At 42.0% G+C, this 19,691-nt stretch overlaps 1 protein-coding gene across 1 annotated transcript in view; it reads right to left on the bottom strand.

Annotated features, from left to right (window-relative positions):
• The window catches only part of TMEM243 (transmembrane protein 243), a 30,794-nt gene extending 11,831 nt beyond the window's left edge, over positions 1–18,963 (bottom strand). Inside the window, exons 1-2 of the mRNA XM_074194068.1 lie at positions 18,765–18,963; positions 672–722 (exon numbers count right to left, since the gene is read on the bottom strand). Of these exons, the coding sequence (XP_074050169.1) occupies positions 672–722; positions 18,765–18,842 (129 nt within the window). The 5' untranslated portion in view covers positions 18,843–18,963. The remainder of the gene's footprint in view (positions 1–671; positions 723–18,764) is intronic.
• Positions 18,964–19,691: the final 728 nt, after the last annotated feature.

Genomic DNA, 19,691 nt, shown 5'->3' on the forward strand with positions numbered 1-19,691 from the left:
TAAGAAATCTGCTTAGGATTTATAAAGGATATACCTCATCCTAGCCCACCCTCCTCTACATAGTCTCCATTTACCCATTACAAAGTCACCTCCAGGGGCAGCTAGGTGGCACAGTGGATAGCATACCAGTCCTGGAGTCAGAAAGACCTGAGTTCAAATCCAGCCTCAGACACTTAATAATTGTCTAGCTGTGTGACCTTGGGAGAGTCACTTAACCCCATTGCCTTAAATATTTTTAATTGGTCTTTCTAAAAAAAAAGTCATCTCCAAAAGCTATAACCTATGATAAAGAAAAAATAAAAATACCCCTTTTGTAAGTTAACTAGAGAGATAAGAAAAGCAGACCCCCACCAACTCTATCCCTTACTGCCTAGGTAAAGATTATTCCTTTTGTGGGTTGCCTCGGATCCTTGGGCTATTTCACTTTCCCTTAGTGGTCTCCAAGAAGAAGGAATGGAAATCAAAAAGTAATTGGGCTTAGCTACTACCTGCTAAATTAGGAAGAGACTGTATAAAAAGGATTCAGTCAGCTAGCTTTAATTTAGATCCCTATAGCATAGTCTTTAATGAGGAAGTTGATTTACTCTGTATTCTGGCCAGAGCAGAACTATGAGTGGGACATTCTGGTCTACATCAAAATTCACAAAACAAAAACAAAAACCCACACTTACCAGAAGCAGCAAAGATGTCAAGCTGCCAACAACTAGATTAATGATACGATCCTGAAAAGAGAGGAAAAATATTTGAGACACCTTAATTTTATCCAGGCTAGTCCCAAAGGAGCAACTTAAACATGCATCTGGGAAACATCTGGAAGGAGAGCAGAGCTTTGAAAACATGGAAGAAAGGCCAGCATGCCCAATTCTGGGTGAGGGAAAATGTTAGAGAACTTAGTGGATGTAAGGGCGAGTTGAAGTGAGTGCAGGGGTGGCTAGGTGGCACAGTGGATAGAGCACTGGCCCTGGAGTCAGGAGTACCTGAGTTCAAATCTGCTCTCAGACACTTAATAATTTGCTGTGTGACCTTAGGCAAGTCACTTAACCCCACTGCCTGGTATACATTAAGTTAAAATACTATTTATTTCCATATGGACCTTTATTGTTAAGTTCTTTCTTTCCTCTTCCACATACATCCTCCAGGCCCTCTAGTTGCCCTGGAAAGAGGAAGAGGGGTTTTTTTCCCCCCAACAAATCATAGAGTCAGATGGAACTTTAGGAATTGTTTAGTCCAAACTCTTTATTTCACAGATGACAAAACTGAGGCCAGGCTAAGTAACTTGTCCAGAATTGCAGAAGCAGAAAATGACTGAGAAGATCTGGATTTGAATCTAACTCCAAATCCAATGCTCTTCCATTATACCATTTTAAATTCTGTTAATAATCTTCTCCAAATGTATAGTCTAATCCTTCAAGAAATTATTCTTTCCTCTCCCTTTTCCTTTGTCCCACCAACTATCCAAAGTTAAGCCCTCCTCTTCCCAAATATCAACCTTTATACAAAGGTAAGAATCACAGCATCAAATGATGGAGGACATCTGGTCTGAACCCCCTCATTTTACATTTGAGGAAACTGAGGTCTTGTAAAGTAAGTAAAGTGATTTGAACTATGGTCTTCTGACTTTGGCATTGTACCACAGAGGACAAGAGCTAGGGTCCTGGCATTCTTTACATTTACTATCCCTTCTGGAAATCCTTTAATTCAGCTAGACTCCCAAGAACCATGAGAGCTGATCAGAATCTGTTGAGATTCTGCAAGAAGTTAAGTTACATGCAAGAAGCTAAGTCAAGGACATGAAAATCTCCTGGAATATTCAGGGGCAGCCATACAGAATTAAACACTGAACCATAGATTCCACAGATTTTAATGTTACTATAACAATTTTTACTCCTATTCCTCCACCATTCTGGGAAGTCCATGGTACGAGTATTATAGCCCCCCATTTTGCAGATAAGAAAGATACTAACTCAAAGGTTAATCTCCCTGACTGCTCTATATTCTAAGAGATACAGGCTCAAACCCAGAGCTTCTTAAAATGTACATTTTCCATTACACCAGAGAGCCCCAGGACTTTGTAGTAACCTTAAATTAGAAAGAACTAAGTGTGGAAAGACTCCTAGACTGGTCATCAGTTCTAGTGCTAGTTGAATGAGACCCTGGACCTTACTTCCCCTTATCTTTCCAAAGAAGCAGTCTGACTCTTCCAGCTCCAAAATTCTGATTCTGTAGTCTACTTTATCCCTGTCTTGACCTAGGGTTGTGCAGTCACTTCAGAGAGCTTTCCTTTCATGGATCCTAAGCAGGAAGTCCTCTGAGTTCCTGCTTCTGGCTCCAGAAGGTTCAGCAGAGCATTACAAAGGACCCAGAAATAACATCCAGGAATGGAATTCCAGACAGCTCTTGGGTTCCCCCGAAATCATCTGACTTCTAGAACATAGAACTCATCACACTAACATTTGGAACTCCAGAGGATGGGAAAAGGGAAGAGAGCTATGCCAAGAGAAAGACAATAACCCATTTTCCAAAATGGTCTTTCTCAAGTGTATAATCTCATTTAATCAACACAGGACACTATGCCAGATATATGTTGGGCAAGAGATCAAGTGAAACATTTAACAACAATGGAAGGACCCACAGCTCTGGATTCCCTGGCAAGCTGTACTAGTCTAGCCAATCAGCAGAAAAGCTCCTCTTTAGGAGTGATAGGAAACTTGGTGTGGACTATTTCCTCCAATGCCACAAATGGTTGGTTTTTCTTTCACTTTTTTTCTTCTTTTTGGGGGGAGGGAAAAATGAGTGTGTGTGTGTGTACATATTTTACATTTGTGTATATATATATATATATATATATATATGTATATATATATACACATATATATGTGCAAATGACAAAAATTAAAACCAAAAGGCATAAAAACTTTTCTTTAAGGGAGAGAAAAAAACAATAGAAAGGTCTTTTAAAAAAAACTTCCAAGGATATAGTCATTGATCCAAGACTGGATCCCATTTACTAACTTTTCCCAGAACTCATAAAATGCATGATTTCAAAAATTCCTGGCTTCAGAACCAGAGGATCTAGTTTTGAATGTAAACCATGCATGCCACTTGCTACTTGGGTCATCTTGGACAAGTCACAAACTCCCTGGATTTCAGTTTTCTCAACTGTAAAATGGGAATATTGGACTAAATGGCTCCTAAGAGTCCTTCAAGCTATCAATTCTGTAAAAGCAAGATAATTTTCATTTAACATTTGGAGAATGAAGGGTCAAGAATATAATCTCCAATTTCTAATGCTCCAATCCTATAGACAAGTCTAGAGAATGGTTATATCTGCTTCATTTTCAAAAAGGACCAAATAATCCAGAAGCTGAATCTCTTAAGAATCTTAGCTTCCCAGATGAACCAGAGCCTTTCAGAACCCTCCCTGTCCAAACACACTGCATTATATAGATAGAGATGAGTAGCACCCAGGCCAGCTCTGCCCTCCAGTCTGCCAAGTGACTGTTCCTGCCAGCTTCTGGCTGAATGACACTGGATTTTTAGGTTCAGCTGCTCTGAAAGCAATCCCAGAAGAACTGATGGTTTGGAGCTCAGTTTGTCTGTCCACAACCAGGGACAGCTACAAAACCTCTGGACTTCACACAGCTGTTTCACCAGTTTCAAGGATGACTTGAACAATTTCCAAGAAAGAAACCCTTCCTACAAGACTACAACTCAGCAAAGCCAGGGAGGAGTCACGAAATAAATAGAAAGCTTCCTTTGCAGCAGAAATGCAGCCCTGGTCAGAGTCCATCCTCTAAAGAAAGCCCCTTCCATAAAGGGCAAGTTGCTAAGGGAAAGTAAGAGAATGAGGAAACAAAAAAACAAGCACTCTCATTCCCAGTTTTATCCTCTCTGTGCTTCTTATCAGAAATGAAGACTGATTATAACCAAGATCCTTCTGGTGTTCTAAAGTAATAAGAAAAAGTGGAATGACTAGTTGTGTACATTTGAATTTTTGAAAAAGCAGGTACTACAACTCTCCAGAAAACAAAAGTCCATTCCTACCTCTCTTCTCTCCAAGTCTCTATAGAAAGACCAGTTACAAATGGACATCATAATAAATACTTTGCAAACTTGATCTATGCTTTGACACTATTGAAAAAAACATAGCAGGGGGAGTAATTTTTATGGGAGTGAGGGGCTAGAACCTGTGATTTCATGAGTATCCATATGGATGATTGTCTCCCCCATTAGTTTGTGAGCCGCTCAATTTCGAATTATGCTCGACATTCAAACTGTGCTTTTCCCTTTGTTCCAGCAATACTATTGGTTTGTACCCCCAAATAATCATTAAAAAGGGAAAAAAGGCCCACATGTACAAAAATATTTATAGCAGCTCTTTTTGTAGCAGCAAAGAATTAGAAATTGAGAGGTTGTCCATCAATTGGGAAAAGGCTGAACAAATCATGGTATATGGATGTGATGGAAAATAACTGTTCATCCATATTCAGAGTAAAAAAACTATGAATTTGAATGGAGAGCAAAATATACTATGTTCACTTTTTTAAAACTTGTTTTGTTTTTCTTTCTCATGGGTCCCTCTTCAATTCTAATTCTTCTTTTACAATACTAATATGAAAATTTGTTAAACATGATTGTATATATATAAAACATATCAGATTATTTGCTGCCATAGGGGAGACAGGGAGGGAAGGAGACAGAAAAAAGCTTCCAAAATGATGAATGCTGAAAACTATCTTTACATGTAGTAGAGGAAAATTTAAAAAAATAGCATACAAGTAAGTAAGACTGCCCTTGAGGGCAGAGACTGTCTTTTGCCTTTCAAACCCATAGGACTTGGCATAGCATGAAGTAGGTACTTCATTAATGTTTTCTGAACTGAACATCACACCAAACTGAGGGAGCTTACAAAGGGTCTCTTTCTTACAATAGAAGTCCTATAATGTCATAGAGGTTGTGTGGACTAATGGATACTAGAGATAGCCTTAGAGTAAGAATCAGATTCAAGTCCCACTGCTGACATGTACTGCCTATATACATGACCCAGATCCACACACTTATTGGTAGGCAGCTAGATGATCTACAGATAAGCTGGACATGGAGTCAGCAACACCTAAGTTTGACTCTTGCCTCACTTATCAGCTCTACAAATTTAGCAAGTCACCTGATATTTCTCAGCTTTAGTTTTCTCATTTGTAAAATGGGGATAACAGGGCGGCTAGGTGGCGCAGTGAATAGAGCACTGACTTTGGAGTCAGGAGTACCTGGGTTCAAATCCGACCTCAGACACTTAATAATTACCTAGCCGTGTGGCCTTGGGCAAGTCACTTAACCCCACTGCCTTGAAAAATCTAAAAAAAAAATGGGGATAACATCTGCCATCACAGGATTGTTTTGAGGGTCAAATAATGTGCCCAAATGTATTCAAATTATTAACAATAATATATAAATGTTAGCTCTCATCATCGCTTATCCTGCCTCCTGAAGACTGTCTCTAACTTAGGGCTATCTGTTCTGGTAGAGGATGTTTGTTTTCTCAGGGTTGAGGGTTCCCAATGCCAATGAAATCCAGCTCCTATTCCTGTCCCCATTCCTTCTAGGAAAAACTTCATCCATGAGCAACCCCTCTGTTGATGCAGACCAACCCTTCTATACCTTAATGTGCTTTTTTTCCTACCATCACATTTTACAAAAAAAAAACACAAAAAAAACCCAGACATCTGGTTTCTGATAACTGACAATCACCAGTCCAAGTTTAGCTGGGGCTGATCCTAGGATGACAGACACATGCTTATTCCATGACTAGTCCCTGCCTGAAGCCATTCAAGCTTGGTACCAGAATATCCAGAATTTATATTCCATTGGCATAACCTTTGATACCCACACTCAGCTCTGTGGCCAGAAAGAAAATTTGAGAGCACTTAATTATTTCCTCCCTTGTTATCTGAGATTGTTGTTTTTTTTTTAAGTTGTTATAATACCAGAGCGGCTAGGTGGCCTAGTGGATAAAGCACTGGCCCTGGAGTCAGGAGTACCTGGGTTCAAATCTGGCCTCAGACACTTAATAATTACCTAGCTGTGTGGCCTTGGGCAAGCCACTTAACCCCGTTTGCCTTGCAAAAAAAAAAAACAAAAAAAAAACTCTCCTCCCACACACACACACACACAAGAAAACTCTTATAAGAGACAAAAACTCTCCTAAGAGACTTAGAATGCATATACATATTGAGAGGGGCAAGAAGAAAAATGAATCTGTATAAATTACTAAAAGATGTACATTTTAAAAAGCTATGTGTATGAAGCTGAAAAAGCAATATGTCACAATTGGGATAAAGAAATCAACATGTACCTACAGTCTGAATTTCCTCCAAGAATTACCTATCTAGAAGTCTGTTCAAGTAACCAGCAAATCTTCATCTCTTCTGCCATCTCTTTCCTGTCTGCTTTCCACAGAGCTGAAATATAAAGTCTCTTTGGAAAAAATCAGTCCTTGAAAAACCAACAACAACTGCAGGGGGAGGGGGAGAAAAATTGTAAAATAAAACCTTGCAAAAAATGACTGAAAAACTACTATTGCATGTGGTTGGGAAAAAAAGAGATAAATAAAATATATATTTTTAAATAAAATAAAATAATGGGCTGCTAGGTGGCGCAGTGGAGTCAGGAGTACCTGGGTTCATAATTACCTAGCTGTGTGGCCTTGGCCAAGCCACTTAACTCCATTTGCCTTGCAAAAAACCTAAAAAAATAAAATAAAATAAAATAAAATAAAATAAAATAAAATAAAATAACAATGGGTTCAGTTCAGGAAGAAAAAGAAAAGGAGAAACACCAATATCTCCAAATAAGGTGAAACATTCATCTACCAGAGCCATAGCTATAACACCTCTCTGTCCCTGAAGTAAGTCAATAGTCATTAAACTTTATTAAGCACTTACTGTCTACTAGGCACTGTGTTAAGTAATGAGGATACAAAAACCCTACAAGGAGCTCAGAATCTAATGGGGGGAGGGGAGACAAGCAAATAAAATGTACAAACAATTTATATAAAGGATAAATAAACCATTAAGGGAGGAAAGGTCTAGAATTAAGAGGAGTGGGGAAACAGCTTCCTGCAGAAAACCAAGGTTGCCACATAACCCTCCTCCAAATCCATGCCAACAGCTATCATCTGCAACAATAGACTTCTCTACCTTTGTCACAGCCTTCCCTGGACACAACATTATTCAGTCAGCCAACAGTCCTGGAACAATTCGAATTTAGGGAAAAGGAAGGAAAGTGGACAATCACTAATCATCCATCTTTTTCTTGAAGACCTCCACCTCTCAAAGAGAGTCATTTATTTTACTTTTGGACAGCCCTCATTTTTGAGGAAGTTATTTCTTACACCAAGTCTAACTTATCCTCAGGGCAACTTTTCCCCTTTGTTCCTGGTTCTGTTCTAAGAAGCCCAATCGAGGGCATAGGAGCCTTCCTCCATATTAAATCAGACATTTGAATATATGAGACCAATAATCATGATTCCCTAAGTCTTTTATAGGCTTGATATGCCCAAGAAGAGATCTATGGGAAGACCTATGAGTCCTTGCTTCAGTCAGTCTTATATGCCTCCAAAATAAACCCAGGGCAGGTTCATCCTAAAGGGCATAGGATTGAGTGATGCAGTATTCCGATTTCAACTTTTGACAGAACTACTAACCATTCCCATACCCTTTGATCAGATTAGTATTTGTTTTCTCTGAAAACTGACCAAGCAGTACCAAGGTTTGGTTGGCCCTTGATTGGGCTAAGGCTTAAGAGAAAATAAGCATTTACATAGCTTATATCTGAGGCACTATGCTAAGCAATTTTAACAAATTATACGTCCTTTGATGGCTTCTGGCTACACTAATTGGCAAAAAGCCGACTCTATAGCCACACCTTCCACAGCTAATCAGAGAAAAGAGAGAGAGGAGACCACCTACTCTAAGTGTTTGCAGTGTCCTTGTTGAATGTTCTTTCTATGCTATGGCAAGGTAAACCTCCTTTGGCTAATTGTTGAATGACCATTTCATTCCAACAGAGAACCAGCTACACTAACACCATCTGCACAAGTTTATCCTGTTTATATTTGTTTGCATGTTATCTCTGTTAGATTATAAAATCCTTAAGAACAAGGACTATCTTTGAACTCTTTTTGTATCCCAAGTTTGACAGTACTTGACAAGTAAATGCTTTACAAGTATGTTCATTGATTGGTTGCTCATTACACAACTTTGAGCTAAAGCTTTGATGGGGGGGGGGGGATTTGCTGAAAAGAAACATTTTCATAGAGGAAAAGTTAGAGAGCACAGTTGGGAAGCCTCATCTAGTCCCCTAGAAAATTAATATCAGAGTATCATAAATAAACTGCCCTATTCCCAAGAGGTCTCTTTCTTAAATAATCCACCTCCCCCATAAGATCACCTGTGGTTTTTGTTTAAAAAGGCAAATGGACCTTTATGATTCCCTTCCAACTCTTTGTAACTGAGTCCAAGTTCAAATCTGTAACTTGGAATTCTGTTGAGTCAAATTTAGTTGTTTGAGGAAGAAGGGATAAAGAAAAGTCATGGCGAGGGAAGGAAGAAAATAAGGAAATATAGCTCCTACTATGTGACAGGCATCCATCCTCACAATCACCTTGGGAATGCATTGCTGCATTCAAGTTTTACTGTTGAGCAAAGCTAGACTACTTGATGAAGTGACTTGTCCCAGGTCTCACAGGTGGTAAGTCAGTATCTCGGGGTGAACTTGGAACTCAAATCTTTCCAGACCCAGAACTCTATCCATTCCACTAGCAGATTCCACCTTTGTCAGCATGTTGGGGTAGGACTTTAAACCTGGACATCCCTTGTGAAAAGCATGGCACTGGACCCCAGACCAGTGAAAACAGGACCCAGGATAAATACACTTGTGGCCAAGCCTATCCCCAAATTCCAATTCCACAAAAGAGATAGTAGAGGCCAAAGCCAGTGGGTACAGTGGTGGGGAAAAGTAGGCTTCAAGAGATGGACAAACTGGAAGTTTGCTGCAAGAAAAAAAATATGCACACCAGCACCCTGAGGAAAAAAGCTTCATTCACCTCAAAAAAATTACAAGTCTCTATTGACAGCAAAGTTTTGAACTGCCATTCTCATAGTTTAAAGTCTTTAGAAATCATTTGAATATTTTGTATTTTATATATATATATATATATATATATATATGTTATGTAGATATTATATATCTGGAAGATTTATTCCATATTGTTTGGATCCAGTTTGGAAATGAATTCAAAAGCATTTATTAAGCACCTACTATATACCAAAGAACACACTGCAAACAGAAAAACTAGGGACTAGAAAATTAAAGGGTAAATGTCTATATAGTCACAAACGTGAGGTTGTACAATTCAATTCAATTACAAGTAAAGTGACAAGGGATGATCAACTTGATCAAGAAACAATTATGAAAGGGCAGCTAGGTGCTGTAGTGGATAGAGCACCGGCCCTGGAGTCAGAAGGACCTGAGTTCAAATTTAACCTCAGACACTTAATAATTGCCTAGCTGTGTGACCTTGGGTAAGTCACTCTTAACCTCATTGCCTTAAATAAATAAAATTTGAGAAAAATAAAAAGAAACAATTATGAATATCTGCCATGTTATAAGGTACTGTCCATGGTCACTGTCCTCAAGTAGATTACAAGCTTATTGAAGAGCTAATATATATATATATATATATATATATATATATATATATATATGGTGCTATATATATTGTAAGATACTAGAGTCATTTGAATGAGAAAGATGGTGCTACATAATTTCAGAAAAAGAAAGCTTCATTGTGGACTGGAGTGATGGTTTAAGTCTTCCTATCAGAAGGAGGATTTCTGTTGGTTCTGACCCAACTGCTCAATGACAGAAGAGAGAAGGTTCTAAGTGGACCAGTGTGATTGGTTGAGTCCCAGTATGGAAAGCAGATGAAGTTAAAAATAGAGAAAAAGAGACTGGGACCCAGTTATGTAGGGCCTCAAATAACAAGTTTGAGTTTGAATGGTCTCACCAACCATTTCACCTCTGAAACATTTAAAAGAAAGTTCAAAAGACCCAGTCACCTACCTGGCATTCAGTAAAGACCTTTTTAATGCTCCTGAGAAACCTAGAATGAAAGTAACATGGCAACCCCATTCCAACCTGGTTTAGAATGGTTGAGGTAGAAAAATGTTAAGAAGTCAAAAAAATAGGGGCAGCTAGGTGGCGCAGTGGATAGAGCATGGGCCCTGGAGTCAGAAGTACTAGAGTTCAAATCCGGCCTCAGACACTTAATAATTTCCTAGCTGTGTGGCCTTAGGCAAGCCACTTAATCCCACTGCCTTGCAAAAAAAAAAAAATCTAAAATAAATAAGTCAAAAAATAGAGAAGATTCTACTTGTGTCAGAACAATATAATGGAACAGAAAAACAGCAAAAACAAAACAGGCATATATCATTGAAGTTTTGGAGCCAAAAAAGCCTTAGAGATCTTCCAGTCAAATTTTCTCAATCAGATGATGAGGTAACTGAGGCACAGAGAGATTAAACAACTTTCCCAAGCTACACAGGTAGTCCATGACAAAGGCACACCTGGAATGTGACTCAGTTCACCATATACTTCTGCTTAGGTGAGCACAGGAAATAACTGGGGCATAAATGGAAAAATGGTTATATTGACCAAGACCTGATTTCCATAAGGAAGCTGCTTCTGTGCAGCATCAAGAATATCACTCACATGGAAAGTCTTGACTGGAAGTCTAGTTTGAAGAGAAGCTGGGAAGACAAAAGCCTGCCAAGAACAATGTTCTGTCTCTATAAGTAGGCTGGGGAAAAGCCTGCCAAGGACAAAGCATCTTAAAAAACAGCTGTGTCATCAAGTAAACCATGAAATTACCCCCCCTACACACACACACACACACACACACACACACACACACACACACAAACACTCAACCACCCTATGCATTAATTATAACACTGTCATTTATACACTATCATTTGCCAAATAGCACAAGTGAGAATTAATAAGACAGAACTAGGCAAGGGGCCACCAAAAATAATCTGACACACAACAATATTTTATGAAAGAGGAGGGGGGAAAAGGAGGGAAGAGAATTCCCAATAGGCCTTTTCATTTGCCCTTTCATCCTTTTGACAGAAAGGCATGTCAACAACCTTTCTTAGGGGAAGACCCTGGGCAAGGAATTCCTAAGAAAGAACAAGCAATGGAAAGCATGATTCTCAAATATTGTCTCATTCACTAAATACTGCCTTCGTCCCCCAAACACTTAATATGGCAAATTCACTAACTTATTCCCTCTTGAGATCCCACTTTTTCATTCCCTTTAGGTACAACACAACCAACACCTAGACAGAGTAACAACTGGATTTAGTGTTATTCTACAAGATTCACAAAATCAGAGGAAACGAGAAAAGAAGATAGAGGATCAAGACAAAGTGGAAAAATCCTAGTCTCTTCCTAGAGACTAAAGATATCTTTCCCTTTTTCATTCTACAATCTAAAATGCTTCTTTTTTTCTTTCCTTTTTCTGGAAAAAACCAAGCATTCTAAGGAAGAGGTAGATTTACAAGTACAACAAGAGACATCTCAGAGGACCTTGGGGATTAGAGAAGACAGGAAGAATGGCTTGCAAAGTCTCAGATATTTTGGTTGAAACCTTAGAAAGTCCCTGTAGTTTGCTAAAACAGAAATATCGTATACAAAAACATTAGGTATCACAATGAATAATAAGAATACTGGACCTAGAACCAGGAAGATCAGAGTTTAAATTTAATCATGGATACTTACTACTTATATGACCCTAGGGAATTCATTTAACTTCTGACTTAATTTCCCACCAGTAAAATGATAATAATAATAATAATAATAATAATGCCTACCTCCCAGGCTTGTTGTATCAGATAAGACAATATTTGTGAAAATATTTGCAAACTTTAAAGCACTATAGCAATGCTAACTATTGAGTCAATGGGTATGAGTAAAGCAGCTTTATTGTGGTTAATGATTCTAATCAGGAACCAAGTTACAAATGTTTTCAATATTGTTATCTTACATAAATATGTCCCACAAAATATTTAAATAATAGCTTTACCCATCTAAAACATTTTACATTTCAACCCAGAAAGGTATTACATGTATTATGAACATTTACATTTGGTTAAAGTAAAGCTCAGATTAAATAAGAGGTGAGACCAAAGACACTACTAATAAATGGTAGACCCAGGACTGACTCAAATCCAGGGCTTTTTAACTCCCTCTCCCATTATTCTTTTTCACAGATTGAATTACCTTCTCTGAACAATAGGTGACACAATGGTTAGTGTACTGAGCCTGTACTGAGTTCAAATGTGACCTCAGAAACTACCTCTATGACCTTGAGTAAGTCCTTTTTGCCTCAGTTTCCTTGTTTGTAAAATGAGCTGGAAAAGGAAATGACAAATTACTCCATTACCTGCCAAGAAATTCCCAAATGGAGTCATGAAGAGTCAGACATGACTGGAAAAAAAAAAACTAAACAGCAATGACTACGTTCATTATTTATTTGTTTACTTGAGGTCCTTTCTATTAGAATAGAAGCTCTTTAAAAGCAAAGGGCAATTTTTGCCTTTCTATCCCCAGCTCTGAGCATAGTGCCTGGTGCATAATAATCAAATAATCAATTAATGAATGCTTGATGAAACAAATATCTTTTTTTTTTTTAGGTTTTTCAAGGCAATGGGTTTAAGTGGCTTGCTAAGGCCACACAGCTAGGTAATTATTAAGTGTCTGAGGTCATATTTGAACTCAGGTACTCCTAACTCCAAGGCTGGTGCTCTATTCACTGTGCCACCTAGCCATCCCATGATAAAACAAATATCTCCATGGGGAGAGGGAAGAAAAGGGAGGGTAGTAGAAAAATGTGGAATTCAAAAGTCTAAAAACAAATAAAGAAATGTTTGTTGAATGACTACCTACTCAACTTTGTAGGACTGCTGGGAAAGCTATTTACATCTACAACCAAGAAAGTTCCAAAGCTTCTCTATCAATAGTTTTTTTTTTGTTTTTTTTCTTGGTGAGCATTATGTCTAAATACTGTTACTCAGAAAATGGGTTTATGTACCTACACTTCCTACTTTGACTTCTCCCCTTACAGGTGGCCCTCCAAAAATCTGACAACCTGTGACTACTGTGTATGATTTCTTGGCACTGGAAACAAGAATTGGAAAAAATGAGGTAAGTAGACTAGAACCACAGAAAGGTCATATCCTCTAGAGACTTTCCCCATCCATCCCAACTTCACTCACTCAGTGCATGTCATCTTGTATTGTTATTTATTTCTTTTTGTTGTAGTTGTTCTAGGAACTAAGAAAAAAAATTTGCTAGAGTATCTTCCCACCTCACCCTCCACCCCAGAAATTATCTCTGAGCATCAGCAAAGTGCTCTTTTAAGCGTACTGATGAAAAGTTTAGAAAATGTTGCAAACTTCCAAAGGTTTTCTGTTTGTGGTTTTCTCGACTCAATCAAATAGTTGATAAGGCAATTTGTGGCTTTTTATCTTAAAGACCATAATCATGCAATGTGGGGACCACATTCAGAATGTGTTACTCCCAAGTGGGGCCCTTATCAGATTAAAATGTCAATGGAAAATATTTAACAAAATAAAAATACAAAAGAACTATTAATATGTGGTTTCCTAAGTCAACATGCAACCAGAAGGGATCTTTTTAGAGACTCTGATTTCTGAGTTTAATACCAATGCTTTGAAGGATTTGATTTCGTTATTATTTTTTTTTTAGGTTTTTTTTCCCCCAAGGCAAATGGGGTTAAGTGGCTTGCCCAAGGCCACACAGCTTGGTAATTATTAAGTGTCTGAGACAGGATTTGAACCCAGGTACTCCTGACTCCAGGGTGGGTGCTTTATCCACTACACCTCCTAGCCACCCCCGACTTCGTTATTTCTAAAGCAATTGTACCCCAAGTTTATGGAAGCCATCATAAACAGCAATGCAAGTCAATAATGGGATGGAAAGAGTATTGGTTTGAAGTTAGAAGAGACAAGTTCAGATCTTGCCTCTTCTGACCTTAGGCAAATAATTTTATTTCCCTGGATCTCAATTTATTCGTAAAATGGAGTTAAAAACTAAACGGCTTCTAATGTCTCTTTCTTAGGATCTAATTCCAAGGGTAAGAAACTTGGTGGTCCACCTCACTGCCACCCCCATCCCTAGCACTGAAGTGGAAGCAAAAAAAGGAATGAAGGGTAGGAGAATAAAGTACTGAAATGTATGTTAAAAGAGGAGTGGCACTTGTTCTATACCCTGAAGAGATAATGAAAAAGGGTAAAAACATCACTTGTACAAAAATATTCATAGCAGCCCTGTTTGTGGTGGCAAAGAATTGGAAATCAAGTCAATGTCCTTCAGTTGGGGAATGGCTTAGCAAACTGTGGTGTATGTATGTATGTCATGGAACACTATTGTTCTATTAGAAACCAGAAGGGATGAGAATTCAGGGAATCCTGGAGAGATTTGCATGAACTGATGCTGAGTGAGATGAGCAGAACCAGAAAAACACTGTACACCCTATCAGCAACATGGGGGTGATGTTCAACCTTGATGGACTTGCTCGTTCCATCAGTGCAACAATCAGGGACAATTTTGGGCTGTCTGAAATGGAGAATACCATCTGTATACAGATAAAGAGCTGTGGAGTTTGAACAAATTTCAAGGACTATTCCCTTTAATTTAGAGGGAAAAAAAAACAAACATATCTTATTAACTGATCTTGTTATCTCTTATACTTTATGTTTCTTCCTTAAGGATATGATTTCTCTTTCATCACACTCAATTTGGATCAATGTACAACATGGAAACAAAGTAAAGACTGACAGATTGCTTTCTGTGGGGGTAGGGTGGGGGAGGGAAGTAAGATGGGGGAAATTGTAAAACTCAAATAAAATCTTTAATAAAAAAACCCTCTCTCAAAAAACGTAGATGATTCTATTAGTGAAATTATTGGATTTTAGTGACTATTTGTAGATGAAATGTAAGCTCATTGAGAAAGGATTTTTTTGGGGGGTAATGAATATTCATTTATCCAGTGCCTGGTAACAGTGTCAAAATACAAAGCAGGTGCCTAATAAATTTTTATCAAATAAAAAAAAATAAAATAAATAAAATAAAATAAAATAAAAGAGGAGTGGCTCTATCTCTGACAGAACTTGGTAGTGAGTACATGGATAAACCTTATGTCTCATGCCCCAGGCACCTCTTTCATAAATATAAATTACAGAAGAGTTCTAGGAGAAGAAAGTTCCACACCAGAAGATGCCCAGATGGATAATTTCACAAGTTTATAGCTCCATACCCATCATCCCTTCTCATTTTATTTTTGTTTTTACCATTCCAAACAGAGAAATGCAAGCACAGGCATAAAGACAAGATTTTCTGTATAGTTTCATCACCTAAAAACGTGTTTCCTTCCTTCCTTGGGAAGTAGAGAAACCCCGTCCCATTTCACACCAATCTCTAGCCTTTGGGGTAAGAAAAGATGCAAAATTGCAAAAGGTCTCTGCCATCCAGGAAGTAGAGAAATGCCATTTCTTCAGTTCCTCACCTAGTCTCCACACCTGAGAGAACTCCACCTGTGGCCAGATCCCTAGGGATATTTAATAAACTACCTCAAACTCATTATTTAAGGATTAAGTCCCATCTGCTACTGAATGAAACTGGAGAAAATCACAAAATCACTACAAATTTTCTGAAATGGGCCCTCAATGTGGCAAGGCAATACTTCTATACCTCCCAAACTGAATCGATATACCACACATCACAAGGAAGCTTAACAATTTTTTTCATTCTTCCTTTCTCATGGCTTCCCTTCCCCAAACACTCTCAGGTGAGAACTCTGTCTCAAAATTCACTAAAAAGTTCAGGTCATTCACCAGAGCTCCCCCTTCTCCCCTCCTCCACATCTCACATCACTTTTCCCAATATCTCCTCCTTCAATCCTGTTGCAAGTGAAAAAGGGTTTTTTTTCTCCTTGATGTAGCAAACCTTTCACATGAGTGATCCCATTCTATCTCAAAAGATAGCCCCTTCACATTCCCACTCACATTTATCCTTAATCTCTCCCAGTCCACTGGTTGCTTCCCTACTACTCTTTACCTCCCCATTCTCAAAAAAACCTTAATTTGATCTACCATTCTCATTAAACTATTTCCCCTTAACTCTTCCTTTTGTGAATAACTGCCAAAAGAAGGCATTCTACAGTAGACGCCTCCACTTCTTTTCCTCTCATTGTCTTCTGAAGTCTTAACTTCCTGTCCCTTGACATCATCATTCAACTGGTGTTTTCCTAATTACAAATTCAAGTGGCCTTTTCTCACCCACATTCTCCTTTATGTTTCTATAGCCTCTTCCATCATTCTCTTCTTAATATTCTCCTTTCTCTAGGTCTCCATGACATTACTTTCTCCTGGTTGTCTGCCTACTGTCAGACAGCAACTTCTAAGTCTCCTTTGCTGAGACCTTCATCCAAGTCACAACCACTAACCACGATGTCCCAAAAAACTCTGAACTGGAGCCTCTTCTCTTCTCCTTATATATCATTTTATTTAGTGATCTCTTCAGCTGACATGGATTCAATTATCTCTCTGCTGATAGTTCTCAGTTCTACTTCTCCAGCCCTAACTTCTTTCCTATTCTCCAGATTTACATCTTCTGTTGCCTACTGTTCATCATGAACACAATGTCCTATGGATATCTAAAACACATGTCCAAAAGTGAACTCAATATTTTTCTTCCAAATTCTAAATCCTTCTGAACTTTCCTGTCACATACCAGATCACCACCAACCTCCCAGGCAGCCAGCCTCACAAATTAGTTTAACGTTCACTCTCTTGGATACACCCTATCCAATCTGTTGCCAACTTTTCCCCCACCCCTGTTCCAATTTTCACTTAGCGATCTTTTTAAATGGCACATCTGACTGAGTCACCATGTGTATCCCCACTCGATAAACTCCAGGGGATCCCAATCAGCTCCAAGATCAAAGTTCTCTGTTTAAAGCCCTTCCTAACCTGATGCCCCATGCAGACTCCTACCTTTCCAGTCTTCTTCTTACCCTCATTACCTTTCTCTTTCCCTTTTACACTCATAATTCATTGTCTCTGGCCTCCTGGCCGGACCTAGAACAAGAAATTCCACTTCCCACCTCCAGGCATTTTCACTAATTGAACCTGAATGCTTTCTCTCCTAGTCTTCCAATTTCCCTTCAAATCCCAGCTACAAACTCCAACTTCCCATAAGATGCCTTTTGGAAACTCCTTTGAGAGGTGACCTTTTTTTACCTTTCTTTGTACCCCTATTTCTTACCACAAGTCTGTAATTAGTATGCAATTAATAAATGTTCCTGATCGATGAATTTAGGAATGTCATATTTCCCAAGAAGTTTAACTTCAATCACTGATACCATTTCCAAGTCATCTAATGAGGGAGAAGAGGGTAGGAAGGAGAAAGGAGAGGGACAATTGAGTATTTTCAAGTGTTCTGAAGCTCTCTATGGTCCTACACATGTTGTGAGGCTTTAACAAACAACAATAGGTTAAAAGTAGGTCAGAAGATTAGACAGTATGTATCAATCATGCTACAGTTACATCTTGAAAACTTAAGCTATTGGAGGACTCAGATGTTACTGGAGATAAACTGTATAGGAGACCTACCTTCTGCAAGATCCCAGAACACCTTAGAGCCCATTACTAGCAGCAAGGATTATCAGTGCCCCTTTATAGATAATCAGGAACTTTAAAGGAACAGGCCAGTTTACTTGACCATCATTTAGTAGTGGGGGTAGCAACAAGTTGTCTCTCTGTCTCTGTCTGTCTCTCTGTCTCTGTTTCTCTCTCTCTCTGTCTCTCTCTCTCTCTGTCTGTATGTCTGTCTCTCTCTCTCCTCTCCTGCATATGTATTTACTTGGATCTGATAAAGCAGTTCCTTACTCTGGGCATCGTCAAGTAAGTGATGCACCCATTGCATCCATGTCACAGGTGCGGGCGCTGCCTCCCGGGCACCGAGACAGGCCTAGCAAAGTGGGGCCGCGGGTGTGACTGCAAGAGCAGGTGTTCTTTGCACTACAACACACCATCTCCCCGACCTTCAACTGGGCCACCCCCAAGCTCTCATCTTGTGGCCACAATGTTGACCCTCAGATGGGGCAGATTCCTTTCCTGGGCACTTCATGGCCAAGCACACACTCGAGGGGGAGCGGCCAGGACGAGAGGGGTGCTTCAGGAGATCTGAGGCCGCCGGGCGCCCTTGGGGGTAGAAAGAGGAACCAAAACGAGCGGCCTGTTGGTGGCTCCCCTCCCCCGCAGGCACCTGGGCCCCGGGCACTTTCGGGAAAGGAGGCCCCCGGGTGCGGGCAGGGCAGAGGGCCGGCCCCGCCAGCCTTTCCCCCCACGGCCCCCTTCAGGGGCTGGCACGGAAGGGAAGCTGCGCGGAGCGGCCGAGGCCGGCGCCCGCGGGGCCCCGCACCCCTGCGCTCTCGGGGGGCTCGCCCTGGGTTTGCGGGCACCGGAGGCGGGCGCGGGCGCGGGCGCGGGGTGCGGGCGCGGGGCGCGGGGCGCGGGGCACGGGTGCGGGGCGCGGGCGTGGGGCACGGGCGCGGGGCGCGGGCGTGGGGCACGGGTGCGGGGCGCGGGGCGCGGGCGCCCTGCCCGGGCCGGGCTCACCCTTGCCGAGGTTTCTCCGAACAGGGGCCTGTTGTCCAGGCCGGCGGTGCCGTAGGTCCTGGCGCCGAACTCCTCCATGTCCCCCGCGCGGCGCGTCCCTGCGGGGCCCCGCGAGCAGCGGCCGCCGCCTCAGTCCCACGAGGCGGGCCGCGCGGGGCAGGCGGGCGGCGCCCCCGCCCCCTCGGTGCCCTTCCTCATGCCAACAGGTAGGTCCGCGGGAGAAAGTTGTCCCGCCGGGCCCGCCCTCCGGGCCGCGGCCCCGCCCCCGCCGGCCCGCGGCGGCAGCGAGGGGCGCGGGGCCTGTGCGGCCCGGCCCGCGGCGCCCCCACGCGCGCACGCGCACACGCGCTGGGCCCCGGCGGCCCCGCAGCCCCGCAGCCCCGGGTCCCGCGGGGCGGCCGCTAGCCGCGCCCCCGGGGCCCCGGGCCCCAGCCCAGCCTGCCGGCCCGCCCCGCGAGCATCCCGCGGCGCGGGCCCGGCCCGAGGGGGGCCCGGGCCCTGCCCGCAGCGTGGGGCCGGCCCCGCCCCGCGGCCCGCGTCACGCCCGGCCGCGCCAATCGCGCCCCGCCGGGGAGGAGCGCGGGGGCCCGGCTCGCTCGTTCCACCGGGGCGGCGAGTGTCCCGCGTGGGAGTGTCCCCGCGCCGGCCACCCCGGCCGGCCGCCGTAGCCCGGACTGGGGGGGGGGGAGTGGGTGGACTTCAGCCGGGGTCGGGGAGCAGCCCCCGCGCGCGGGGGGCCCCGTGGCCGGCAGTGACCCCACTCGGCCGGCGCTCCCGGGTGCGCGGCGCCCCCTCGGCCCCAGCCCGACCCCCCCCCCCGGCACCGGCCCGCCCGCCTCGCCCACCCGCGTCCGCGTCCCGCCGCGGGCACCGCACAGAGCGCGGGTTGGGCCGGCTGCGTAGCGCTCGCAGTGTGGGGCTCGGCGG

The sequence above is a fragment of the Macrotis lagotis genome, chromosome 7 (assembly GCF_037893015.1).
Source record: "Macrotis lagotis isolate mMagLag1 chromosome 7, bilby.v1.9.chrom.fasta, whole genome shotgun sequence".
Taxonomy (NCBI): domain Eukaryota; kingdom Metazoa; phylum Chordata; class Mammalia; order Peramelemorphia; family Peramelidae; genus Macrotis; species Macrotis lagotis.